The sequence below is a fragment of the Hoplias malabaricus genome, chromosome 2 (genome assembly GCF_029633855.1).
Source record: "Hoplias malabaricus isolate fHopMal1 chromosome 2, fHopMal1.hap1, whole genome shotgun sequence".
NCBI lineage: Eukaryota > Metazoa > Chordata > Actinopteri > Characiformes > Erythrinidae > Hoplias > Hoplias malabaricus.
Window position 1 is genome coordinate 22,352,755 of NC_089801.1, and position 24,318 is coordinate 22,377,072.

General features: G+C 43.3%; 1 protein-coding gene across 5 annotated transcripts in view; it reads left to right on the plus strand.

The window, feature by feature from the left end:
- sipa1 (signal-induced proliferation-associated 1) overlaps positions 1-24,318 on the plus strand; it is a 90,998-nt gene that overhangs the window by 51,124 nt on the left and 15,556 nt on the right. For all 5 annotated transcript variants that reach the window (XM_066651838.1, XM_066651860.1, XM_066651866.1 and 2 more), the window contains exons 6-14: positions 493-596; positions 1,936-2,093; positions 4,779-5,376; positions 6,887-7,161; positions 10,798-11,211; positions 14,345-14,474; positions 17,873-17,996; positions 20,703-20,801; positions 21,808-21,892. In XM_066651838.1, coding sequence (XP_066507935.1) covers positions 493-596; positions 1,936-2,093; positions 4,779-5,376; positions 6,887-7,161; positions 10,798-11,211; positions 14,345-14,474; positions 17,873-17,996; positions 20,703-20,801; positions 21,808-21,892 — 1,987 coding nt within the window. The remainder of the gene's footprint in view (positions 1-492; positions 597-1,935; positions 2,094-4,778; positions 5,377-6,886; positions 7,162-10,797; positions 11,212-14,344; positions 14,475-17,872; positions 17,997-20,702; positions 20,802-21,807; positions 21,893-24,318) is intronic.

The window sequence follows — 24,318 nt, forward strand, 5'->3', positions numbered from 1 at the left end:
GTGTGACTAGGTGAGCATGTAACATTGACCACAGGTGTGAGTGTGTGGGGGAGTGTGTGAAATTGCCCACAGGTGTTAGTGTGTGAGTGACTGAATGAGCAAGTGATGCCCTATGATGGACTATGCCCTGTGTTTCTGGAGAGGTTAAGTATGAATGAATGAATGTATGAAGGAATGAATGAATGAACAAGCAAATGAATGAACAAACGAACAAATCAATATTTGGATGGATGAATGAATGAACGAACTAATGAACAAATGAAAAAAGGAAAAAATGGATGAATGAATGAAGGGAAGAATGAACACATGAATAATTGCTATTTAGCCTGGGATAGCCGACGTTTATTTCGTCTGTTTTACCCTGTAAGCGTTTGTGTTATTTATGCCTCTATTTAAGCCACGCATAAGGTCAGTGTTGTAGGATAAGAATAAATGATCTGACGAAGTACAATGCAGGGCTCTCTAACAAATTATGTGTGTGTGTGTCTACAGCGGATTCCACTGGGACCCATTCCTTATACACTCGCTATCAGGACTACGAGATCATGTTCCATGTTTCTACCATGCTCCCCTACACACCCAACAACACACAACAGGTAAACAGCACAGCACACACACAGCAGCTGTATTAGCAATTAATTAACCACAGAGCGAGAAGCTGATAATCATCATAACAAAGTGATAACCACCTGAACGATTGAGACAGCGATTAGACGGCTGATATCTGCCATAGCCTCATAAAGAAGAACTCTAATGGTTTCAAAAGTCAGATAAGATTTTAGGAGGCACTGACATTGGCCTGGCTTCTGCTGACAGGACATCAGCATCATTAGTGCAGTCTTTGGCTGCCCACCAATAAACAAGGAGCGATAAACTCTTCAGTCTGGGCAAGAGCTCTTTTAACCATTGTTTCAGGCTCTTCAGACCTGGCCTTTTGAAATTTGAAGTAGTTCTTTAACACGGTGTGATGATTTATGCCTTTGTAAGTGCTGTGACACGGAGACTAATGCTGTTGATTGATTAAACACAACTGACTAATTAATCACAGTATTTGCTGCAATTAATCACGATTAATCACATTGTGTCTTCTTACGATGGAAGCTTTTAATAATGAATATTTAATGTAAAACAAAATAATCAATGTAAGATAAACACAAGGTTATTATGAATTATATTAGTGTTTATCGATTCAAATATATAATCACAAATGTCAAAGTGCTAGCGCTTCCTTGTGTTTTTTTGGAGGGAGATACATTTATAGTGTGATATATAGGTCAAACTAGTGAGAGGAAACTTATAATTTTTTTACTACATTATAATACCTTTGATTTTTGAATTAGAATCTTTTAATTTGCTTTAGCATCGGACACAGAATCTTTAACAGAGACAAGTGTCGCTGCAGCGCAGTACAGGGCTCAAACATGGAGGGATTAAATAAGTTAGAGGATGAAACAGGAGCTCTCTCTGTCTGTGAAAGAGAGGAAGAAGGTCAAGAGTGAGAGTGTTTTGATGTTTAATACATATTTCAGCATAAACAAAATGTAATCTACCTTCTGAACTCACTACATAAAGCTGTTAATACGTCATTAGACTGTCAAAAGAGTGAACAATGGGAGGAAGTTGCGGCTAAATTTAGTAAAATGATTAATTAAAAGTGATTACATTTCTACATGCGTTAACTCATTAATTTTGACAGCACTAGTGGAGACCCATTATTATGAGTTAATTCAGCTATTTTAAGCAGCACATTTTGGACACCGGCATTGAGATGAAAACACACACACACACCAATCACCATGTAGCATATGGTGTTCAGATGAAACATTGTATAAAGAGGTTTGAGTGGATTGAGTTATATAGAGTGAGGAACTGAAATTTGGAACTTTAACATTAATAACTTTGTGTTTTGTTCGTCTGTACTCTCACTATCTACAGCTACTGAGGAAGAGGCACATAGGGAACGACATTGTGACCATAGTCTTCCAGGAGCCTGGTGCATTACCGTTCACACCCAAAGCCATTCGTTCTCACTTCCAGCACGTCTTCATCATCGTCCAAGTACATGAACCCTGCACTGAGAACACCTACTACAGGTACAGATCTGTTATCTCTGCATGTAAAGAGTGCTGCAGGGAAACTAGGAGGTGCATGGAGATGTGAAAGTGTAAATCTATTAAAGAAGAGAATAACAAAGGAATCAAATAAACCAGAAGAGAACATGAGAAGGATAAGATCATCCATTATTCATGAATAATGGGCGCCAGTCCTTCACAGGGCAACACACACTCACATATTCGCTCACACACTCACACCTACGGACACTTTTGAGTCGCCAAGCCACCTACCAACGTGTGTTTTTGGACTGTAGGAGGAAACCGGAGCACCCGGAGGAAACCCACGTGGACACTGGGAGAACACACCACACTCCTCACAGAGGATAAGATCAGACACTGCATAACAGGACTGAAGAAAATAAAATCTGTAGAAACGATGAAACTAACTAAAGGGAATGAACTAAAACGACTGACTGTAACATGAAAGTGAGTAAAGAGAGAAACTAAAAGAAAGGAATGAAGGCAGAGACTAAAACAGTGTAGTGCTGCTGTCACACAGCTCCAGGGACCTGGAGGTTGTGGGTTCGAGCCCTGCTCCAGGTGTCTGTCAGTCAGGAGTTTGGTGCATTCTCCCAATGTCCTTGTGGGTTTCCGCCGGGTGCTCCGGTCTTCTCCTGCAGTGCAAAAACACATGTTAGTAGGTGGATTGGCGAACCAAAAGTGTTAGTGTGTGAGTGATTGGGTCAGTATGTTGTTACCCTGCGATAGATCGGTGCCCCCTCCAGGGGGTGTTCCCACCTTGTGACCCACCGAGACCCTGCAATAATCACTTTCAGACAATGAATGAGTGAAGGGCCTGGGACAAAAGATAACTACAAAGGGTTCAACACTGGAGCAAAGACATAAAAGGATCACAGACAGAAACCAGGAAAAGGACACTTGGCTGCGATTGAGACAACCCGAGAACTAAAAACTAGAACTAAGACAAAGATCAACCAAGACACAAACACTGGACTGAAACCAGGGAACGACCTAGAGACTCATACATAGACTGAGACAAACGCACTAATTCTGGAACAAAGGCGCAGAATGAGAATAAGACGTAACCGTACAGTGTCAGAGACAGAAATGTGAAACACAAATGACAGACATCTACACAGACAAAGAACTGGGCGTATAATGCTGCATTAAATTTGAACTCAGATGTCTGAATTTCTGATTCTGATATAGCAGCAGCATTTGAAGTTGGAACTGAAACTTCGAAGAACTCAACTTAGCACTTGGAAGTAACTACTTCACTTTTTAATGATTGGAATAGTAAGGAACTTTCCGAATGTGTTGGTGTATTGGGGCAGGGGGGGGGGGTTTAAATGGGTACATTCCAGAGAAACACTATCAGTATGTGGCTGTTCTTAATAGAGTAGTATTTATTAGCAAGCCAAGCTAGAGTTTCGCTAGTTTCACTTCATCTTCTGATTAATATGAGACACTCTCCCTAACTTGACCCAAGGGTGAGATGGGAGGGTGGCTTCATTAATTCGCAGGGCCCTACGCACTGTGCATTCTGAGCATATAAGGTGGTCTGGCTCTGCTTGTTCCAAAGGTAGGCGAATGTAGTGTGTGTTGTCTTGCCCTAGGATTTTTAATCATATTACATTTCCACTCAAACTTGAACCCTATTTAAAGCAACTAAATCTGTCATTTCAGTCACTTTCAGCAGAACACAGGCAGAGGAACTGAATGTGAATGTTTAAAATGTAGATTGTCCCGCACTTGATCAAAATACCGAACTCTTGTTATAACAGAGTCAACAGTGTGAAACTTGTCAGTAAACCGTCAGAGGCTGAAATCACAGAAACGTTTAATGGAAAGTGATAGCCTTGGGTTGTTTGAGTTTCCCTGGCTTGTGTTATCTGAATGTCTTTGACTAATTAGTTCAACACGCGTAGAGAAATGAATCAGGGGAACCCAAATGGCACAAAACACTTAGTTTCTTTGGTATTACATTAACTCCGAAGCCTGTTTTGCCCACTAGGTTCATCGGTTGCCAGTTGATCCATTATGGAGCAGTCTACTAGAAAATGAGACCCATCTTTCTTTAAGGCAGTGTGCCTCTCTCAGGCTGAATGTAATGGAGGGCTGGGCAGAATGACAATGATAATGGGTTATCAATACTGAGAATATCACAGACAATATCACAGGTATCATCACTGCATTTAAAAAACAAATAACTGCATTAATAAGAGCAGAAGTGGTCCTGCTGACTCGGAAGTACTTCTGTGCAGTGTCTTACTGCGTGGTCTTGTTTCTCAGTGTGTGGGTTGGTGGGACACAGACTCCCAGATTAATGTGGACTGAATGAGCAAGTTCAGTAAGTTCTGGTTATAGATATAATCTAGTTATACTTTAGGTCATTTTATAATGCTTCTAGCAAGGGACACTTTCTGAAGGGATATACAGAAGGTATCAGCTATTCGCTACAAAAACTAAACCATTCTGAGTAACACAAGTGTGTTGAGAGTAATTGAACATTGCGCTGTGTGTGACTGTGGATTTCAAGATATTAGTCCTCCACCCTACAGCCCGGACTCAGGCCTGAGGGATTGTTACCTTTTCCCAATTTTAAAGAAACACCTCTCATCTCTCCCCTGTAATGCCCAAGTGCTGTGCTCCCTGGTCTAATGTCATTATGTCCAATATTCTGCATATCTCTCCCTTGCTCAGAGTTGCCGTGACACGCTCGAAGGACATCCCCCTCTTCGGCCCCCTCTTTCCTAAAGGAGCTCGATTCCCGCGATCACCAGCCTTCCGGGACTTCCTGCTGGCGAAGGCCATTAACGCTGAAAACGCGGCAGAGAAGTCGGAGAAGTTCCGTTCCATGGCCACGAGGACGAGGCAGGAGTACCTGAAGGATCTGGCGGAGAACTACGCCACCACCACACCCATAGACTCCTCCACGAAGTTCCCACTGCTGTCGCTGGGGGGCAAGCGCAAGGACAAGCTGAAAGGCGCCAAGGGGGCGGAGCTCCACAGCGCTGGAGCCCTGGTGTGGGCAGTCTGCGGGACTCAGGACAACGGTTGCCCCAAGTTGCCCTGCCTCCTCGGTGTTTCCGCAGAGTCGGTGGTGCTCATCGAGCGCTGCACCAAGAGAGTGGTCTTCAACTGCTCCTGCCGAGACGTGATTGGCTGGAAGGCAGTGATGGAACCAGGGGCTGAGGTTGGACCTTGCCTTGACATCTTTTACGAGAGAGGCGAGGCGGTGTCCATCACGGTGCCGGAGAGCCAGATGGAGGATATAAAAGAGGTGGTGCAGAGGCTCGAGGTGAGGAATCATCACTGATCTTTAACTCCGCTGTAAACGGCATGTTTTGTTTTTTGTTCGTTACAGAACAATGGGGAGAAAAATCTGGGGACAAGCGTGAAGTGGTGGTGGTGGGTTTTTTTTTGGGGGGGGGGGGGGGGGGTTTGTTCTAGTCCTAATCTTAGCAATAGCCCCCAACTGCAGACCACCACGGCTCTACACTCTATATCTCCACAGCAGGAGCCTATAGAATCATACTGAATTAAGTCATATCAAGCAGCTAGCTGTCAAAATAAAAGTTTTGAACTGCTATGATGCGTATCCAATACTTTCACTGTTCACTAACACAGAATGTACTTTTCACATATATTTTCACACATTTTTTTTTACAAAAAACATATTTATTGTCTTAATAAATGTATTTTTGATGTGTAGTTCAAACAATATTAGCAGACCTCCTTAGCCCCCTGCCAACAGACCCGTCTGAATGTTATAGACAGAACTCTCCATGATGGAGATTGGATGGATATCATATAATTTAAATCTACTTTGTTTTATTGTTACGTCTTACTATGCATTATTTATCTTTGTTAAATTATTGCCCAAGTGAAACCTATGCAGTTATTTTGTTAGAGTTAGCCATTTTTTAGTGTTCCATTGTTTAGATTTTTAGGGACTAAAGATATATTGCCCTCCAGTATATTATAGAACTGATAACTGAATCAAACAAGTAATTTAATCTGAATTTAAAGGGAATGTATTCTACCCTTTCTCCACGAGTGAACACAGTTGTGGGTTCTTAAGATGTCTGTGACCTGCTTCAGTCAATATTACACAAAGATCTAGCACTGCAGCAGTGTTCGCCATGTCTAAACAGCTGTGTTCACGACGAGTGGCGAGTTTCAGCCCCAGTTGCTTTAAATCATAATGAGCCAGAGCTCAGCTCAGGAGTGAGGGGCAGAAGATCTGTTTTTAACTGATTTTTAGCCGTTTACCCTTGTCTTTGCGCATTCACATAAACACGGGTCCAGTGCTGTGATTGGAAAGACTCAGGCAAGGAGGTGGGGCAATTCTCACGTGTCAGTTCTTCATAGGGCGACACACACTCGCACATTCACAAACACACTCACACCTCCGGACACTTTTGAGTCACCAATCCACCTACCAACGTGTGTTTTTGGACTGTGGGAGGAAACCGGAGCACCCAGAGGAAACCCACGCAGACACAGGGAGAACACACCACACTCCTCACAGACAGTCACCCGGAGGAAACCCACGCAGACACAGGGAGAACACACCACACTCCTCACAGACAGTCACTCGGAGCGGGACTCGGACCCACAACCTCTGGGACCCTGGAGCTGTGTGACTGCGACACTAGCTGCTGCTCCACTGTGTCAGCCATGATATGGTTTTGTTATAACAGGAATACACAATATTTAAAAGTAGTTGTTCTTAAACCAACATCTTCCAGCTGCTGAACATCAGCATAACACACTATTTGTCCTATAACATCTGTCCTGTTCTGCAGCTGGTGACGAGGGGCTGCGAGGCTCGGGAGGTGACCCCTCTGCGGGACAGCGTGGGTCAGCCGGGCTTCCTGATGAGCGAGGAGGGCTTTGTGACGGATCTGCAGCGATTTGGCTACGCTGAGAGCGGTGGCCTGCAGCTGGGGGCTCGCGTGGTCCGGCTCTGTGGTCAGCCGCTTGTCCACCTCAGTCTGGAGGAGAGAAGCAGGCTGCTGAGGACTGCCCCAAAAATCCACATCACGGTCATCCCACCAGACGAGAACGGAAAGCCACGCAGGTGAGAGACTTATTACATATCTGCTCAACTAGAGAAGTAGACAGCAGAAATCAAGAGAAGGAGAGACCTCGGAGAGAGAGAGAGAGAGAGAGAGAGAGAGAGAGAGAGAGAGAGAGAGAGAGAGATGGACCATCTTGCCCTGGATGCCCTCTTTATTCCCCAAATTATGAAATGCAGTTGCTACTGTCTACAGAAATGGTGACGTCTAAGAGTTGCAGAATAATAGCTGTACAGCGAGCAGTTCACATTTTTGTTGCATAATTATTAACACAGAATCTGCAAAGTTAAAAGGTTAAAATTTTAGCTTGAAAATAATTCTGATGTTTTACTGAACTGTATTATGGAGAACAGAGAACCTGTCATTGCTACTATGGGCTCAGCACTGAGGAAACTGCACTATGTATCTTTTGGAGGTGGGCAGGGAATGACCACCCCCTCACACCTTCTCCCCCTTTATTGTAAGGACAGTACTGTTTGACAGTAGTGTGAATTACACTCTGTAACTGTAGGGGGAGCCCAAGAGCAAAAAGTATTAAACCTTACTCACTGTTGCTTTAATGACACTCCAATGCATATGAGACGCTAAAGGAGAACAATATTTAGTTTAGCGTGTTAGAAATAAGAAATCTCAGAAATAAAACAGAAAGAGAGAGAGAGAGAGAGAGAGAGAGAGAGAGAGAGGAGAGAGAGAGAGAGAGAGAGAGAGAGAGAGAGAGAGAGAGAGAAAGGGAGACTGCACAGCAGAGAGGATGGAGTGATGGATGTTGCTGTGAAATTGGAAAAGTGGATTTTGGGGGGCTGAGACATGATTAATGGCAGTAGGAGGGACCCTGAGGCAAAATGAGAGAGAGAGAGGGAGAGGGAGACAGACAGAACGACAGACAGAGAAATGTGTGAGAGAGAGTGTGAGAAGGAAAAAGAAGTGTGAGTAAAAGAAAAAGAGAAGGAGCATGAGAGAGAATAAGTGTGTGTGTGAGAGATGGAGAGAGAGGTGTTGAGGCAGGTGAAGTGAGTGATGGAGTGGATCAGACTGGGGAATAGATGGATGACTGCATGGATGAGAGAGGAGGAGGGGGGGTCAGAGGAAGGGTATTAATTTTGTGGTGGAAGAGTGATTTGGATATGATGACAGATGAGAGAAAGAGAGAGAGAGAGAGAGAGAGAGAGAGAGAGAGAGAGAGAGAGAGAGAGGGGTTGGGGAGTTAGACACTAATACAGAATGCATTGTGATGTACGTATTATGCACTGTCCATTGCAGTAATCGATTATTGATTGTCATGGCAAGTAATTGGTTAATCAGCCCATGAGATCAAACTGGTCTAATCAGGAAGCTAACAAGATATAGCATTTCATAATTCATTGGATTTAATATGATATTTGAGTAGGTCTGAGATTTCATAGCATTTTATGAAAAAAATCATTTTCATTTTAATATTTTACCCTGTTTTTTGCTGAACATTCACCCAATTATTTAGCATCTTCAGTTCCACTCCCCCAGCGCTCATAGGATGAGGACAAGCACGTGTGGGACACAGTATCCACCACCGCCTCCTTTTCACACTGACGCTAATGCGACACCACTGCACAGCCCCATGGGCCAGAGGAGAACTGCCCAGGCCTCTCCCATCCCCTAATCATGTCGCCTGGTTGGCTGAGTCCCAAATGGCTCCTTACTCCCTATGTAGGTCATGAAATAAGGGCTGCGGAAGGCCTAGTTTAATGACCTGTGTAGTTCACTCTGTAGAGAGTAAGCGGGATTTGAGATACAGCCTCTGTCTCTCAGCTCCCTGCAGCTGAACAGAGAAAACTACAGCCGAACAAAGCAATGTCGCTGTTTGTGTGATAGCTCACTTTTCTGTTTTAATTCTTTTATCTAAGCATCGCTGTAGTCATAGTCAAAGAAAAGGTGGGACATGAAGAAATGATGCTGAGTGCAGGTCTGTGAAGAATTTGGTGTGTTCTCCCAGTGCCTTAGCAGGTCTCCTCCCAGTCCAAAAAACACGTTGGCAGGTGGATTGGCTGTGTGTAAGTGTCCATAGGTGTGAGTGTGTGAGTGAGTGTGTGATGCCCTGTGTCCAGTGATTCCAGGTAGGCTCTGGACCCACTGTGATTTTGATCAGGATGAATAGATGGATGAATGAGCCAATGAATGAATGAATGAATGAATGAATGAATTTTCATAATATATTTAACACAAGGGGGAGTGGTGCAGCAGGTAGGTGTCACAGTCACATAGCTCCTGGGACCTGGAGGTTGTGGGTTTGAGTCCCGCTCTGGGTGAGTATCTGTGAGGAGTTTGGTGTGTTCTCCCTGTGTTCGCGTGGGTTTCCTCCGGGTGCTCCGGTTTCCTCCCACAGTCTAAAAATACATGTTGGTAAGTGAATTGGCGACTCAAAAGTGTCCGTATGTGTGAGTGAATATATGGGTGTGTGTTGCCCTATGAAGGACTGGCACCTCCTCCAGGGTGTGTTCCCACCTTGCGCCCAGTGATTCTGGGTAGGCTCCGGACCCTGAACTGGATAAGCAGTTACAGACAATGAATAAATGATTGAATGAATGAATTAAATACAAGGGCGGCCATGGAAACATAATTCAATAAATGCAAATAAATGCATTATACAATAAAATGAAAAATAAAACTCGCAGAATCTAATGGGTTAAAAAAAGACAAGGCATTCGGATACAAAATTAAAAACTCAACACCACCACCACGGATTAATATTCAAAGATCTGTGTCAGCAAAGCTTCACTACACTTCCGGCATTCCAAACCATTAGAGACGGATAACGTAGAAAACATGGCACTGAGAGCGATGAGTGTTCATGATGTTCTGGAGCATGGACACGACTCTCGGGACAGAAAAGCGAGAATCTGGACACCGAGGTGGGGTGAGAAATGGAATGGGCGGGGTGACGAGCAAAAGGATGGACAGAGAGAGTGAGTGAAAGAGAGAGGAAGGAGGGAGAGACGGGGAGCAGATGGAGAGAGAGATGGGCACTCTTGAATGGAGGAGGAGAAAAGAGCCAGGGGTCAGTTTGCCTTCTATTGTTAATGACGTTGTTTCAAGCGGCCTTCCACCAGCTGGAGAACCACTAATCGATTGTACTAATGATGCCTAACAATGCACACCCAGGCCCACCACACACCCACCCACGGAGCGAGAGAGAGAGAGAGAGAGTCCGTAGTTGGGCAGATGGACAGACCTAATGCAGTCCTCCTGGTTTGTGAATTGCTAAACCTGATGAAACAGTGACAGCGAGGATAAAAATAGCCACATGCTGCCAGCAGCACAAGCAAGAGCTCCGCTCTCTTTCAGAGTAATGTCTCATTAGGGCGGATAAATGTTGAAATATCTGGCAACCCAACTGATATTGCAAACAGACAAGCATCCGTTAACGTTCGAGTGGCAGGGAACATGCACTGTTCCTCTATTATAAACAATACAGTGCCTGTTTTGTTTGTAACTATAGTTCCTTTAATTTTCATGTTGAAATCCAAATATCTGTCCAAAATTATTTAGACATCCCTGCGACATATATTCCCAGCCAAAATGGACCAGCACTGGAGCAGAGACCAAAGTCACAAAGTTCAATACCAGTATCCGCAACCTTACACTGCATGTATTTGTGTTTCTAGGAGCTTCTCTGAACTCTACCAGAAGTCCATCCAGGACGCAGAGAGCAAGTCTGGCGAGGGTCAGTCGGGCGAGGCCTGGGTGCTGGACGAGCGAGAGCAGGAGGACGAGGAAATGTCCACACAGGAGGCTCAGGAGCTGGAGGAGGAGGAGCGGGAGCAAGGAGAGGGGGAGGAGTCAGTAAGCGTGACCCAGCCGGACGGAAGAGAGGCGGAGGAGCTGGAGGAGGGAGAGGAGAGTGGGGAGGCAATGCAAGGGGGTTCCACCTGCCTCCTATCTCCCCCCACCCTGCCTCTGCTGAGGGCTGCCTCACTGCAGGACAGCCCACTGTCCCAGAGCCAGGAGGTCACCCCTATGGTCCTTACTCGCAGCTACTCACTGGAGAGACCCCCATCCTATCAGGACATCATTGACAGGTACACACACAGACACAGTCTGGAAATAAATGGAGTTGTTTTGTGCTGCATTTTAGTGCACACACTTTAAAACTGTCCCGCCCCCTCGGTTGAGTTTCTCCAATCACTGCGTTGGAACTGTATATATGTGAGAGAGCAAAAAGTCAAAGAAACTGAGACAAAAAACAACTGATTGAAAACGGCTAAAAACCAGAGCTTCTGCTAAGGGCCGGGGTGAACAGCGAGTGGCTCATTGTCATTTAAAGGAACAGGTGGTAAAACCGGTCGTTCTGAACACGGATGTTTAGACAGGTTGATTACACTGCTGTGCTGTTTGATCCTTGTGGTATTTTGAACAAAGCAGGTCACAGATTAAGCCCCCAGAACTGTGTTCAGGCTGAAAGCAGTCAAATATTGTTTGAGTCTCATTGATGCTTCTCTTATAATAGTAATAATAATGAGATGTCCTAATTTGAACATTTGAACATTGATTTTTAAATGTAGACACTGACCTAAGTGCATTCTGTGCTTTTAATAGAAATTAAAGCAACACTAGGTAGTATTTTTATCTTAAAATTTTGCTTCAAAATCCTTGTGATGCTTCGCTGGCCTGTAATAGGAGAAAAGTGCCTCTGATGTTGCCAGTCAAGGCTCAGAACTGCAGTAACTGCACTATGTAACTTTTAAAGGCGCGTAGGATGCAAAGTTTGTGCAGATCTGCCTTTTAATATATGATTCATGTGTGATTACAAAAACCTTCATTAAAATACAGGAAGCACAAGGCTGAGTAGAGCAGTTGTGTAACCCCAGAGTGACAAACACACACACACACACACACACACACACACACACACACACACACACATACACACACACACCTCCCACTGAAAACCTCAACCCGATGATTGAACAACTGTGTGTCTTTTGCTTTGGTGCTGAAGTGAGCGCTGAGTGTTTGAACTGAAGCTCCTCTTTGAAAAGGAGGGTTTTTTTAAAGGTGGGATCTGTGAGAAAGGGTCTAACACTTGTGCACTGTGTGGGATGAAGACCAATTCTTTATCTTGGTGTTGTTTCTGTATGACGTCACTACAGCTGCTTTGAGGCAGAGGGAAGTGCTGTAGAAGTTCAGTGAGAGAGGCGTGTTCCACACTGTAACACTTGCTATGTGTGGGAACTGGGCTATTTTTGCACAGAGGACTGGTTTCTAAGACCCAGTTTAAACAAAGCGCTGCACTAAAAATGACTTGCAGCAGAATATAGTAGGCTTCAAGCTTAAAAAAACTAAAATGACGCTTTTTAATGCATTGACACATTAATGAATGCCAGAGGGTTTAACACTAGATTTTTGGCTCACAGACATACTCCATGACTAGTATTAAAAAAAAGAGAAAAAGAAAAATACAATGAATGTGTGTTTTTAAATGAACACTATACTCTTTTTACATTAAATTACAGGTTCAAAATCAGTTGTGATGCTCCACTGATCTGTAAAAGGGAGATTAGAGCCTCTGTCTTTGCTACTCTGGCCTCAGCACTGCAGAAACTGTACTGTGTTTCTTTTGGAAGTATTGGGGGTATTGCACTGCAAATAATTACTTAAAATAATTAATTATATTATCTTTCATTCCTTTAAATATGCATCAATTTGCATTTACCTTGCAATACCTTCACACCCTGCCTAGAGTCATACCCCCCACTCCCAACTTTGAGGACAACTGTCCTAATTTAATGTCTATGACCAGCTTTTGTGAAAATACCACAAGGATCAAACACGACATCAGGTTTCTCCCACATTTAAACAGCCCTATTCAGAGCGACCAGTTTCAGCACCCGTTTCTTTAAAAGAGAACGAGCAAAAGCTCACCAAGAGAAAGCAGCAGTGTCAAACGAGGCACATAGGACCTCATGTTTTAATAGGTTTGCTAAGTTCTCTTAATACACATCCCCCCACCCCCGTGTTCATTTAGAAGTTCAGCATCTTTAAATGTGGAACAGTATGTTTAAGCAAGAAGATGACTTTTTCGTGGTTGAAGTTTAACTTGTCTGTATGTTTTTATTCACTCTTTGAATAACCACTCTTTTTTTGTAGCAGTTTCCGTCTGTGTTTACTTTCATACTACAGTTAGCGGTCTCCCTCATTTGCAGTCAGTTCCACCTTAAGTAATAGCTACAGCAAGAAAAAGTCAATATTCTCTGCACCGTCCAAATGCCTCCAAAAACCTTTAGTTTCTCCCCATTTATGGAGCCAGGGCTGCCAATAAACACCTGAGCTTTTTCCAGCGCGCAGATTGTAAGAAGACATCCTCTGAATTTTATAAATAATATTGCTTTTTCATTCTGTGTTTACATCAGTAATTAGCACACAATCATTTCTACTTTGAAAGTTGAGCTTTCATTAAACACAGTCTGCTAATTATTTTCCAAATGGAAATGTTTTTTTCCACTACAACAATTATCACTGCATTTCTCTGCTGGTGTTGCACAGAGGACAACACCGCTACATTCCACACTGTGGACTAGAGTTTGATTCCAAGCCTGGACAACACTCCCAATGCTGCTCTCGATATAAGTGACAATGCCATAAAGGCAAAACTCTAGCTGTGCTGAAAATGCAAGCGCTGATTCTGGTCAGTCGACCATGTTAATAATGAGACCAGGGTTCCCGGTTGGGCAGTGGTCTAAGGGTGTGTCTTGTCTTCATGAGATCAGATGTTGCGAGTCAGAGAGAGAGAGCACAGTTGTCCTCGCTCTCTCTCAATGGATAGGACGTCCTTCTTTCTCAACTCACCCTTTTATCACAAGCACAATGCTAGTCAACACGGGCGGCTTCATGTGTTTCAGAGGGAGCATGTGAATTTTGTTTATTTGTTTACTGTATGATGGGAGAGTCCTAGTGATTAGTGAATTGGGGAGTAAATAAAATATAAATAAAGAGATAAATGGTCCTGCATTGCTCTTAATAATTCTAAACCAGCTTCTGGAGAGCAGAGACCCGTTTGACCTTAATCATGCAGTAATGCTCTTTCCTGGCTCGAAACATCCCCAGCTCCAAACAGCACATAATCGTTTTAGATCCTCTGTGAGGACTAGATTGGTATGAACAGGCTGCAAGTTTAACAGCAGCCTAATTTATGTGTGTGTGTGTTTCTTCCAGTCATGTGTATGATAACGTTGGACTGAAGGTGAAAAGACACATCTACGAAAACCCTGGAGAGCTGAGAGACGCAACCCCTGACCTTATACTGGCCGTGAAACCTAAAGTGCCTCTGGAGGAGGAGGGACAGGTCAGAACACTTCATAGACTTTCATTAATTTTGTGGAGACTTACCTTTAAGATTTCCATATGTACTACTAGCTTCATTTTTACCCTAACCCTAAACCTAAAACATGTCTTCACCTAAAAATGTAATGATTACATTGTGGGGACCAGCTGGTGAAATGCCCCCACAATGTGAGTGTGTAAAAATGTTTTGTTCCTCAAAATATGATTTACCACACACACACGCCGCGCGCACACACACACACACATGCCGCACACATACATACATATAGTTATACAGAGGTATGGTACTGTGCAAAATCAGAGACTCAATGGATTCAGTAATAGCCCTTAAACATGTTAAAAGGACATAGGAGAAAATGTAGCTGGCTTGCCTGGAGTACAACAGGGCAGTGGTGTGTATAACTTTTATGGCTTGAGAGTGGCAGTATCAAGCATGCAACCCCGTTTTGAAAAGATGTGTAGTGCAAAACAGGCTCATTGCGGTCACTGATGCAGTGATAAGGCATAGTCATTTGTTCAGCAGCCCATTGGCGTAGGAACCACGTAGGAAGAATACAATTGGAAACAGCTGCATTTGTCCCCCTCCAAAAACTTTTGTTTTGAAAATGCGCCACCGAGATTAATGCGTTTTGGCAGAGAGTCAGACAACGTGGGTCTTCTTTAAGCCTTCGTTAAGGCGCCTGTTTTAATAAAAAGCTGCTCCAATCATCAGCTTCACTGGCCTCCGATTCACGGTCAAAGTCTTCTTTATAAAATTATTTTTTACCAGCTCTAGGCTTGAGGTCAGTAACGAGAGCACAACAGATAACCATGATGACGAATTATAGTTGTTAAAGAGGTTGTATCTGTTAATGTAATGGAGGCGGATCTGAGAGTTAGTTAACGTTAATATTAGCTGTGTTCAGGTTGTGAGAAAGCGCTCTAAACCTGCAGGAAGTTAACGTTAGTCTTTGGCCATGTCTCAAACTGCACGTTTCTGCACTGACTATTATGAATATATATATGTTAATACCTTGACTTACGAATTTAATTCATTCTGTGACCGAGCTCGTAACTCAATTTGCTCGTATATCAAATTAAATTTCCCCATTAAAATTAATTGAAATGTTATTATTCCGTTCCAGCCCCCCAAAAACCACAACAATTTTTACATATTTTTAAATAAGAAAAATGTCACTTATAAATAACAAATAATGTATAAAGGGCAGCACGGTGATACATGAGATACACGGTGTGTTCTCCCTGTGTCTGCGTGGGTTTCCTCTGGGTGACTGTCTGTGAGGAGTGTGGTGTGTTCTCTCTGTGTCTGCATGGGTTTCCTCCGGGTGACTGTCTGTGAGGAGTGTGGTGTGTTCTCTCTGTGTCTGCGTGGGTTTCCTCCGGGTGACTGTCTGTGAGGAGTGTGGTGTGTTCTCTCTGTGTCTGTGTGGGTTTCCTCCGGGTGACTGTCTGTGAGGAGTGTGGTGTGTTCTCTCTGTGTCTGCGTGGGTTTCCTCTGGGTGACTGTCTGTGAGGAGTGTGGTGTGTTCTCTCTGTGTCTGCGTGGGTTTCCTCTGGGTGACTGTCTGTGAGGAGTGTGGTGTGTTCTCCCTGTGTCTGCGTGGGTTTCCTCCGGGTGACTGTCTGTGAGAAGTGTGGTGTGTTCTCGCTGTGTCTGCGTGGGTTTCCTCCGGGTGACTGTCTGTGAGGAGTGTGGTGTGTTCTCTCTGTGTCTGCGTGGGTTTCCTCCGGGTGACTGTCTGTGAGGAGTGTGGTGTGTTCTCCCTGTGTCTGCGTGGGTTTCCTCCGGGTGACTGTCTGTGAGGAGTGTGGTGTGTTCTCCCTGTGTCTGCGTGGGTTTCCTCCGGGTGACTGTCTGTGAGGAGTGTGGTGTGTTCTCTCTGTGTCTGCGTGGGTTTCCTCAGGGTGACTGTCTGTGAGGAGTGTGGTGTGTTCTCTCTGTGTCTGCGTGGGTTTCCTCCGGGTGACTGTCTGTGAGAAGTGTGGTGTGTTCTCTCTGTGTCTGCGTGGGTTTCCTCCGGGTGACTGTCTGTGAGGAGTGGGGTGTGTTCTCTCTGTGTCTGCGTGGGTTTCCTCTGGGTGACTGTCTGTGAGGAGTGTGGTGTGTTCTCTCTGTGTCTGCGTGGGTTTCCTCCAGGTGACTGTTTGTGAGGAGTGTGGTGTGTTCTCCGTGTCTGCGTGGGTTTCCTTCGGTTTCCTCCCACGGTCCAAAAACACACGTTGGTAGGTGGATTGGAGACTCAAAAAAGTGTCCGTAGTAGAGGTGGGCGGATCGATCCAAATATCGATAATATCGATACCAACGCCGGTATTGGTATTGATCAATACTCGTGGAAAAAGATCAATACTCAAGCTTTTTTTCTCTCCTGCTGCTCTGCCGCTAAAGTGTCCCCCCCACCTTTGTGAAGTTGCCCTGTGAAGGACTGGCGCCCCCTCCAGGGTGTATTCCTGCCTTGTGCCCAATGATTCCAGGTAGGCTCTGGACCCACCGTGACCCTGAACTGGATAAGGGTTACAGATAATGAATGAATGAATTAAATAATGTATAAAAAAGAACAATACATAATAAAAGAGAATGTAAAGAAATAAACTGGGTCTATGAAGTGTATTTACCTTGAAGATCACACAAAGATGATGGAGGAGGTTGGGGGAGTTTTTTTTTTCTCGTGCTCTATCGCTTAACTTACATATGTGTATTTATTTAAAATACATACATACATCTTCTTTTCCGCTTTTCCATTTCAGGGTCGCGGTGTTTAAAATAAATAATTAGATAATAAAATAAATAATATGTTCTATGTGATAACTACACCACCCCACCTCCCCATGTTTATAAAACAAACCTCATCCACTTACCCATTCACAGTAAATGAATATTTTAGTGTAAAGCTCCAAGCAGTTTTTGAGGTTTCTTCCAGCAATGATTTCTCGTCCCACACCGGGTCAGTGTTGTAGATCAGATCATGTAAACGCTCTATATTTGTGAGCTGATTCAGCCAAGACTGCATATTTTGCAGAGTGGTGTTAACCTTTCGAATGCACTCCCTCGCTCTCCCACTCTTTTTCTTGTCCTCACTCGTTCTCCATCTCGCTGTCCCACACCCACCTCATCCTCTTTTCTTCCCTCATCCTGTAACCCTTGAGTCCTCTCTCTGAATCTCACTCTCTCCCCCTCTTTCCTGTTTCCTCCAACCTTTGTATCCCTCTGTTTCTCGCTTATCACCCCCAATGGGTGTTACTCACCGGAAGAGTCGATATTTAGCACCTTGAGTGTATCTCTCTCTCTCTCTCTCTCTCTCTCTCTCTGTCTCTCTCTCTCTCTCTCTCTCTCTCTCTCTCTCAATTCTCTCATTCTGTCTATTGCCATTTATTTCTCTATCTCTCCTTCCCTCTATCCAGATTGGGGAAGATGAAGGGGGTGAAGAGAGACCCTCGGGGAGCGACGTCCCCCTCCGCTCTGAGTGTATGGAGAGAGCTGAGAGGAACTCCAGAGCGCTGAGTCTTCACAACTCCATCACCAAGAGTGAGTGCTGCTGCAGTCTGAATCATCAGCCCCTCCACACATTCACAACAGCTTTATGCAATGAAGACCCCTCTAAAGCCTCTGGGTTACTAAGAGAGGACTTAATGTTAACTCCAATTGCTTTGGGTCATTTATATCACATTCTGTTGCTTAATTAATGCCTTATTTTCCTGTAAAAGAATTATAATTTAGTTTTAACTTTAGCCTTAATGAGTTCAGCCATGCGAGAAATATGAAATATATAGGCTTCATTAGTTTTGCACTAGAGCTGTAAGCATCATGCTAACAGTGTGCCTGTATCAGCACATCATTGCCACAGACCATGCAGAGCTAGTTATCTAAATTAAGACAGAATAAGCTAGAGTAGTCTCGAGTGTCATAGCCTAGGAATCAGTCCTGGTGTTTAAAAAAAATAAAAAGGGTCTAACCACTGATGTGTGGCCACCACTGTTTTAATTCGGTGCTATAACAAAAACACACCCACATAAAAAAAAGTGAAGGGCATCTAAGAGCGCCTTGTGTACAGACGGCCAAATTCTCATACAGGTTTTAACTGTTGTTAGTACTGTTTCTAAATGTCTGCAATTGAAGCGTGATCCTCTTTGGGCGGGGTGCATTAACACTGTTCTGTTTTTTTGCCCCGCACAAATGAGCCTTTATAAAATGTGATAATATACAGCTTTGGCCTGTAAGCCTAGGATTGGGTTGCTTTGGAGTGTAGCAGGAGTGTGTGTGTGTGTTTGTAAATGCCCAAAGGCTTCATGTACAGAAGTGTGGCTGGGGAGAATAGCGCTAGTTGTTAATTGCTGTAAACGGAGCCTTGTTCTCTGTGGAGTGGGGGTCTTTTCCGAGCCTGAACCAGAGCCCGTGGCTGGACCGGAACAATGCTGGTAGCCCCCAAAATCACCCTCGTAATTAAGCCCAATCTTTTTCTCTTTGTGCCTTCAGGAGCTGTTCTCTCCCTAAAACCCTCTGTATTATCCACTCTTTACCCATCCCTCCCTCCCTCCCTCGTTCTCTCATTCTCTCTCTCTCTCTCTCTCTCTCTTTGTCCTCTCCTCTTTCATCTCCATCCCTTTATTCCATTTACCCGCAGTTGTCCCCAGGCCCCTCCTCCTCTTTAACCCCCTGCACCACCACCTCCACCACCACATATCCCAAAATGAAGGGAGGACAGATGGGGGCTAGGTTAGGGGTAAAGGGGGGCAGAGGGTGTTATCCGGCACCAAATCAAGAGACTCTCTCTGGACCATCTGCTCTCTTCCTTGCCCTCGTGGTGGATGCTCTTCTACCTTTCTTTATAGTGGGGCTGAACACTATGAACTAAATACTAGTGTTTTGAAGTTATTGATACATATTCCTGTTAATCTTGCAATATATGAAATATCCTGTGTATCGTTTGTTCACTTTTGGATGGTTTGGGGTCATAACAGCCATTTTTGCATAACATTTTCCAACCTTTGTTTATCGCTGACAACTAAACATGCTTGTTTGTTACTGTTGCATTAAGACAGATATAAGTAAAAGAGCTCTGTTCTGATTGGCTGCTCTCTGTTGGGCTCAATAAAACCAACATATAGAGCTGCGATTGGTCAGGAGGCTCAGAGCACAGAGTAAAAAGAACTGTGATTAGTTAGAAGGCCTGTTTCACATTGCAGCATTCTAGCAAAGTGTCACAACATTAATGAACAGATAATATGCAGCTTTATGCTTTTCAGTGACCTTTCCATTAATACAGAGTTTTTTATGAGGGGAAGAGTTCAGGACAGAATGCTCTGTGCTTCTCAGGAGCTTCCCTCTTAGCCTGGTATCTGATTTCTGTGACGACTGCATAGACACAGCAATGTAAAAGTGCCCCCTGGTGGTTAGGAATGGTCATAGATCAGAGCTGAAGTGCTGTGGCTTTTCCCGTCTCTACATCATAAGAAGCAGTAGAGCAATAGACACACAATTAAAAATAAAAGCTTAAAACAGCCCGAGTAGAAGTACAAACGTAGCAGCTCTAACCTATTTAAGAACAGAGTAACTGAGTCATATTCGGTTCCTCACTTTCTGGAGCATTTGGGTCCAAAATAAAAAAGCTTTAGCTAAAGTCAGTGTGTCACACACCGACAAAACAAAAAGAAACTGAACACAGCAAAGGAATCTGAAATTAAATATGAGTGGATAAATTGTAATTAAGGGATGTCCAATTTTCTCCTTGGGTCATTGCCTGTGGGGAGTTGGTGTGTTCTCCCTGTGTCTGTGTGGGTTTCCTCCCAAGGCAGAAAAACGCTTGCGGATAGGTTGAATGGCTGTGTGAGATTGTCCACAGGTGTGACTGGGTGAATGTGAAATTGTCCATAGGTGTGAGTTATGAGAGACTGGGTGAGTGTGTGATATCCTGAGATGAACTGGCACCCTGTCAAGGGTTTGTTCCTGCCTTGCACCCAGTAATTCCTGGTTGGCCCCGGACTCACTGAGACCCTGACCATGATGAAGCGATTACTGAAAATGAATGACAAAATGAATGAAAAAATAAATTCAGTAACATCCAGATACAAAATACTCAGGGAAATACAAAGCATTACTTTGTTTTTACAAGTATTAAAGTAAAGGTGACTATTTACTACCCATCTCTCTTTTCTTGTGTCCCCTGACTGGTGTTAATTTGTCTGTATTGTAGATCTTACTTTAGATTTTTTTTTTTTTTTTTTTGTCTTCTAGTTCTTTCAGAAACCACAGATTCATCAGAAGAGGAGTGGCAGTCCATTTCTGACCTGGCCAATGCCTGCAGGAACATTCTGGAAGCCTTGTCACGAGAAGGTGCGTAAGTACAAAGGCGAATATTGAGTATAAGGCTCTTCCAGGTTCAGGTTTGGCCATTTCTTGGATGGTAGACCTCAAGGTAAACCTGGGTGGCAGTTGGAAGTGTTGTGGTTTGAACCAACAGGGGGCTCTGTCTCTGTGGTATGTGTGGATCCCAGTGCACAGGTGCAGTGGCAGGGGCACTGTACTGAACAGATAGCGTTGGAGGAGTGACCTAATGTCCAGCTATATCTGCCACTTGGTCAGTTCTGGTCTCTATTTTCAAACAGTGTGTTTTGAGTGTACAGCACTGCATTAAGCAACTCTCTTATGTCCCAAACATGGTAAATGATTTTGGGGTTTTGAATAGCTCTGTGTAATTGTAACTTTCATGTGTCTAGAGGCACATTTTAATTAGCATTTCTGGTACTTTATATCTTGCATAATTCATTCAGTCACTTAAAGAGTGTGAAAAGCTGAATGTCTGCATCAAAATCATACACACAGTTTATATCACAACAACAGAGTAGTGCAAAATGTAAAAACAGATAAATGATTACAAGTTTCTACTTAAAGCAACGGCAACTTTAAAATTATAGCTTCAAAATTATTGTGATGCTCCTCTGACCTGTAATAGGGAGAATAGAGACGTTATCATTGCTAATCTGCCCTCAGCACTGCAGAAGTATAGGGGGTATTTGCACTGGGCTGTGTGACAGTGGAACTACATTCTCTAAAATCACTAAGGTCCATCCAGTAGCTATGGAATGAGTTTTAGTGGCATTGTGAGTTCCTGACCTAATCATACGACAACAGTATCTGACCTAACTAATACTTTTATTCAGTTTAGAAGAAAATAGAAGAGCATGGAACATGGTATATGTGAGTCAGTGAGATGTATTAGGGGCGAAATGCTTGTGTGTCCCTCTGAATGTTTTGAGAGAGTGCATGTGTTTCATCCATTGAGTGACTGTACTGAGTCACTGTGATTAACTCAGTAATGGAGTGGGCTGCTGTGTTTCAGACCGAAAGGCTGGAGATGGAAGTCAAGCTGCAGCAGACACTCTGTCCGGTCAAACAGACGGGAAGTTAAAAGATGTTAAAGACAGGTGAGAATGGCCAGATGACTGTACACGGCATTCTATTACTGTATACTGTTGAGCTGAGATATTTTTACATCACTTTCTCAATTTGCAAGAGCTGCAATTTTATTATAGTCTACATTATTGACAGTGATGACTTTTGTATGTGTTTTAAGGGAGACATATTATGAAAAAAGTATTTGTTCAGTGCTTGTGCACATTAATTTGTTGGAGCTTTGAAATAAGAGCATCCAGCTTATTGTGGGCTGCCTAAGGGCACTTTCACGTGATACGCGGCAAAACCTCAGTGCTTGCTATGTCATTGTTTTTCTATGGAGCTGACCCTTCCGAAGCACAGCCAATGACATGGACTGAAGTGTATGACGTAACACAAGCAGCGCTGTGGGTTGACAGATACATTAGATATGGATGAGAAACGAATTCTCACAGTTTCCCAGTACCCAGAGCTTTATAACACCGCTTATAACACGACATAGTGAGGATAAACACAGAATGGCGAATTACCAGGCTCGCACTAGGCTAACAATTTCATATTTGCAATGCCATTACACATATGAATTTAGCCAGTTAGCAACAAGCCTGCTTAAAAAACGTGCGCTGATGACGCAAACACCGCTCAAAGCCAAGCGCGTAGAATGCTTGTCATGTGAAACCCTCCTAAGTCTGCAAACATGGGATAAATACAGTAAACAAATGATCATTTCATGCTGCTTCTGACATAGGGTACAAACACTTTAAAACTGACCCACCCCCTTGTCTGAGTCTCTCCACTCACACAGCTGCACCTGCGTTTATGTGACAGCACAAAGACATGCTTTATTGGGGCAAAACAAACTATAAGAAAAATGGGCGAAATAAGAGCACTGAGTGAATAGAGAGAAAATTAATACAGAGAAGAAAGTGAACTGAGCAAAAAGGCTACTTCTCCTTGCTCCTCACTGCTGTGCACTTGGGTTTGGGGTGAACAGAGAGAGGCTCATTGTCATTTAAAGGTACAGATGCTGAAACTGGCCATTCTGAACTGGGCTGTTCAGACTGAGGGAGAATTCTGCTGTGAGGTTTGATCCTTGTGTTTTTTTTTTTGACCAAAGAATGTCATAGACTTTTAATTAAGACCCCCCGAACTGTGTTCGCTTGTGGAAAAGGGGAAAACATGTCCACTATATTTTGACCCTAAATCAGCCTTTAAACTTCCCGTATATGAGCTAGGCCTAGCAATAATAAAACAAGACCCGTGCACTGTGACATCACAACCACAACCACCTTCAGCCAATTATAATAGAGTATGTTCATATATATATATAAGTTCTAAGAGCAGGCTAAGAGAGAAAGAGGTTGAAAGTTGGACATTTAAAATAGATCATGGCTGCTTTTAGGTGCTTAAAGTCACACAAAGCTTCCAGAAAAATGTAAAGCAACGAATTGTAGGATATGAACATTTTAAGTGTCTGTACACCTGGCTGATCAGCTGTTTTATGGCCAGTTATGTGGTGATGTAATTATTGGAATGCAGAAATAGTTGTAGAACATATAAAAAGGCTGTGCTTTAAAGGCACTTAAATCAAAAGTGGCACTTTACTGGAGTGTGGAGCCAAAATAACCAATGCTCTGTCACTGTGCATTACTTACTTGGGAACAACACTGTAGCACATTCATTATCTATACCCATTAGGTATAAATACACACAGACAAAGTGGGATTAAATGAACATATAAATATTGTAAGGGTGTCAGATGATTAAAAAATATAATCACATAAGTCTAGTTTGTCGTGTTGTTTGTCGTTACTAATCACAGTTGTTTTATTTGTTCATAAAATATAGATTCTCCTGAAGAAATAACTTGCGTTTAGTTACAAACAAAAGAGCTTCTTCCAAATTCGTTTATTACTGTAAAAGTGCAGCCCTCAGCCATTAACTTAAGCAGTTTACACAACAGTCTGTTGAGGATATACTTCATTTCTCTTTGAAATACTGATGAACAGAAGCTACAGCTGTTTACTCCATCATACAGTTACGCAGCAAAGACACTTATACATACTCTGACATACTTCCTCTGCAGTTAGTACTACAGCCAGCAGTTAATGGAGTTAAAACATGCCGTGCACTTAAGTCAAAGGTGGAGTGTTATTATTTTCAATAATTATTGTTGTGGTAGTTCACTTCAGCTGAAGAGAAAGCACACAGTAATATGAATTTATGACCAAAGAGGTGTAATTTGCCTACGTCAGCCTTCAAAATGGCTGCATTTGCCTACCTTTTTTATCTGGCCTTTTTTTCAGGGGTTCCAGGAGGGTTTTCTTATTCATAATACTGTTTTTTTTTCTGTAATCACTCTCATGATTTCTCCACCCCTCTGTAACCTAATCTACACAGACAGTACATGAAGTGAAGCTGTTTGCTACAACAGGATACAACAGAATTTTGTCTTGAA